General features: G+C 35.0%; 1 protein-coding gene across 1 annotated transcript; it reads left to right on the top strand.

Moving 5' to 3' along the window:
- Positions 1–394: 394 nt before the first annotated feature.
- On the top strand, positions 395–3,978 carry LOC143585741 (ABC transporter G family member 36-like; the record flags this gene model as incomplete). The annotated part of the gene is made up of 6 exons (XM_077067453.1): positions 395–762; positions 2,566–2,775; positions 2,869–3,113; positions 3,228–3,358; positions 3,441–3,833; positions 3,913–3,978. Coding segments are annotated over exons 1-6 (1,413 nt in total), but the record flags the coding sequence as incomplete, so codon positions are not given.
- Positions 3,979–3,987: the final 9 nt, after the last annotated feature.

Here is a 3,987-nt window from a genome sequence, read left to right as displayed (position 1 = left end):
AAAATTCTAAATATCACCCACTAGTGATGTTTAAATATCAATATTTAAAATCATAATATAGACATCTTAAAGTGGTCTAGTCGCTGAAACTCCATGAAAGATCAGTTTACTTGTTTTTAGCTTCTCCACTTCAAAATTTTAACTAGCTAGATTAAATAAACCATCCTAAAACCTCTATTTAATAAAAACTAGAACTTACACAACGATTATTGATTTGACAATATATACACAACGATTACTGATATGACAATATACTTAACGATTACTCATTTGACAATATACACAACGATTACTCATTTGACAATATACGGAAGGTGGTCCCACTTGAACAATCGAAATGTGTATTTAAGCAAGTGATAATTACCCTAAGGGAATTTAAACATAAGTTTGAAAAATGGAGAGTCCGGGGAGAAGCATAAGTAGAGGTCTTAGCAAAGCCTCCGGGAGTTGGCTGATTGAAGATGTGTTTGCTCCCGGAGGTGGTGCTAGCCATGACGGACGGCGTAGTCGAAACTCAATGGAAGATGAAGAGGCCTTACGCTGGGCTGCGTTGGAGAAACTACCTACCTATAATCGGTTGCGAACTACCATCTTTAAGACTTATATTGATGAGGAACAACCGCAAATGCCTAACGAACAGATGCTGATAGATGTGCGAAATCTCAATCCACAGGCTCAACAAAGCTTTATCGATAAGATCTTTAAAGTTGCTGAAGAAGATAATGAAATTTTTTTGAGGAAGTTCAGAGATCGGATTGACAAGTAAGTGTTTGCGTAAATTTCTTTTTTTAACGGTGAATTTCTTTTTGATTCTTGTAATTTGTGGGATTTTTAGTTGAGATTGCAATTACTAGGTTAAACATTGATTGGTTTATAATAATCATAAACGGCCATCTACAACTAATTAGAGATAATTACTTGGGCTAGTTAATTACTCCTTTCGTCTCATTAAAAGTGTCATGGTTTAAAAAACACAAAGTTCAAGGTAGATTGAATTATTACTTTTTTTTTTACCAAATGACAATAATGCACTTGGAAATTTAGTCCATTAATATTGTTTATTAATGTTAGTTGTGTGATTTTAAAGGTAACTTGGAAATTGGCTACTAAATTTTGGAAGTGAATATTTGTAATAAGATAAATAAGAAAAGGAAATATGGACATTTTTAATGGGACGGAGGAGTAGTTGGTTAACAAAGATTTTAAGTGATAAGTTGACAAGTTGTATATAATGACAGATATATACAAATACAATTTCACAGATTATATCATCTCTAAATTTGGCTGCTGCTAAACCCAAAAGTTCTTGAATGACAAAGATCAATTGAAGAAATCTATTTACAGTGACATTTTTCTTTAAATGAATGATACGGGAGAGTTAAGAATTAGAATCAAGTCATAAAGATAAAAACAGAAAACCCCATAATTTGGAAAACTCACCGTCTTAATTTCACATAAAACTATAATGCTTTTAGAGTTATAAAATAATATACAAATAAAAACAAAAAATATACAAAGTTCAACATAAATAACTTAACTACAAATGGAAAAAAATAAAATTTAAAATAACTTAAACATTATCGGATGCTCATGCATCGCTCTCTGTTTCGGAAACAAAGCCTCGTCCTCGACTTTTGTCTCCAAACCAAAGTCACCTTGGTTAAAGGGGACACCGGGTCGATTCTATAGTTCACTATTGATTTGACTCACTCAAAGCATTTAACTCTATAGCTCGTCTCGCTCGGCTGTGGGTCGATACCACATGGTCGTCTTGTCACAGGTCCATTGGGTTGTCGGGTCTATACAACTCCTCCCCATCTTTAAAAAAAAATCATCCTTAAGTCTTGAGAATGTTAAAAAGATCATTGACAACCCAAGATAAAATATAGGCTCCTTTGTTCTTTTTTTTTTGGAAATGCCTTTAAAATTGAACTTGAAAGCATGAAAGAGAAAAGACAAAAATTCATAAAATTTATTCTCTTTATTTCGCATCAAGTCATCAACCTATAAGTGGTTAAAGTAATTAAATTTTAAGTAAACTGCGGTTTTCGTTCATGTGGGTTCATTTAACTTGTAATTAAACCCGAATTTATTAACCTTGTTAAGTCTAGTTGATAAACTCATCAGATTACCCCTCACGTGAGGGGCAGTTTTGTCTTTTTCCTCCCCAAATAAACCCCGGCCCTAATTCGCAAACCTTCTCACGTGAGGGGTTGGGGTGTATTTGGAAAAAAAAGGACAAATCTGACTCTCATGTGAAGTGCATGCTGATGGGTTTAACGACTAGACTTAATAGGATTAGTGAATTCGGGTTTAATTGCAAGTGAAATGAAATGAAACCACATGGACGAAAATCTCAAATTTGAAACTATTGGACAAAAACTGCAGATTTGAACAAACCACGTAGACGAAAAATCACAGTCCATTCTTAAATTTAAGATCCAAACTTAAAGATTGCCTCAGCATGAGATGAGTAACTACAGCAATTCTCAATTACAGCTTTGGAATTTTTTTTAAGCGATGCTTCATTACTAATAAAAATACTAACGAACCAAATAATTTCAGGGTTGGAATTTCCCTTCCAACAGTAGAAGTTCGGTTTCAAAACTTATCAATAGAAGCCGATTGTCACATCGGAGATAGAGCACTTCCGACGCTAATAAATTCTGCCAGAGATATCGTTGAATCCCTTCTAGCTTCTATTGGCATGAGCTTCAGCAAAAAAGCAAAACTTCGCATTCTCAAAGATACGTCAGGAATTATTAAACCTGGAAGGTATGTTATAATCTTAAAGACCGCGTTACCCTACACTTCAATTTTTCTTCAAGATTCAAACAATTTTTTTACTAGTGAATTGTAATGTAACAGAATGGCACTTCTTTTGGGGCCACCATCTTCTGGTAAGACAACACTTTTATTGGCATTGGCGGGAAGGTTGGATCCTAATTTAAGAGTTGATGGGGAGATAACTTACAACGGTCATAAGCTTAATGAATTTGAACCTCGAAAGACTGCAGCTTACATTAGCCAGATGGATATTCATTCTGGAGAAATGACCGTCAAGGAGACGCTAGATTTCTCAGCAAGATGCCAAGGAGTTGGATCTCGTTTTGGTATATAACTTAATTTAACTATATTTTACTTCTCTGAACTTATTGTCAAGATGGAACCTTTGTGCTAAACTTGAAACAAAGGCATGTGATTTACAATTAAACAATGAAATACAGAATTGTTAACTGAGCTAGCAAGAAGAGAAAAAGAAGCAGGGATCTTTCCGGAAGCTGAAGTTGACCTGTTCATGAAGGCAACTGCCCTCGAAGGAGATCAGAGTAGTTTGATCACTTACTACACTCTCAGAGTGAGTAGTAGTACTATTTCAAGTTTACAATACAAACATTAACTATATCAAATATTAATATCTTTGTTACACCAAAAATCAGATTTTGGGGCTTGATATTTGTCGCGACACTTTTGTTGGAGACCAGTTGAGACGAGGCATCTCTGGAGGACAAAAGAAGCGTCTAACCACAGGAGAACTGCTTGTTGGGCCGGCGAAAACATTGTTTATGGATGAAATATCAACGGGTCTAGACAGCTCAACTACATTTCAGATAGTAAAATGCATGCAACAAGTAGCACACTTCACAGAATCCACAATCTTCATGTCCCTACTTCAACCTGCCCCAGAGACCTTTGATCTTTTTGATGATATCGTTCTACTATCTGAGGGTCAGATTGTGTACCAGGGTCCACATGAACACGTCGTTGAGTTTTTTGAGAGTTGCGGATTTAAATGTCCGGAAAGAAAGGGAATTGCTGACTTCTTACAAGAGGTAAAAACTAAGAATTGCTCAACTTTTTGAATGTTAATGTAGAACAAAATTCATTTAACTTTTTGAATGTTGATGATAGGTGACATCTAAAAAGGACCAAGAGCAATATTGGGCAAATAGAAACATACCATATAAATACATTTCAGTAAGTGAA

The sequence above is a fragment of the Bidens hawaiensis genome, unplaced genomic scaffold (assembly GCF_021521415.1).
Source record: "Bidens hawaiensis isolate Kalapana, Puna unplaced genomic scaffold, B.hawaiensis_p1.1 tig00034159_1, whole genome shotgun sequence".
Taxonomy (NCBI): Eukaryota; Viridiplantae; Streptophyta; class Magnoliopsida; order Asterales; family Asteraceae; genus Bidens; species Bidens hawaiensis.
This window is presented reverse-complemented; position numbering and strand designations above follow the sequence as displayed.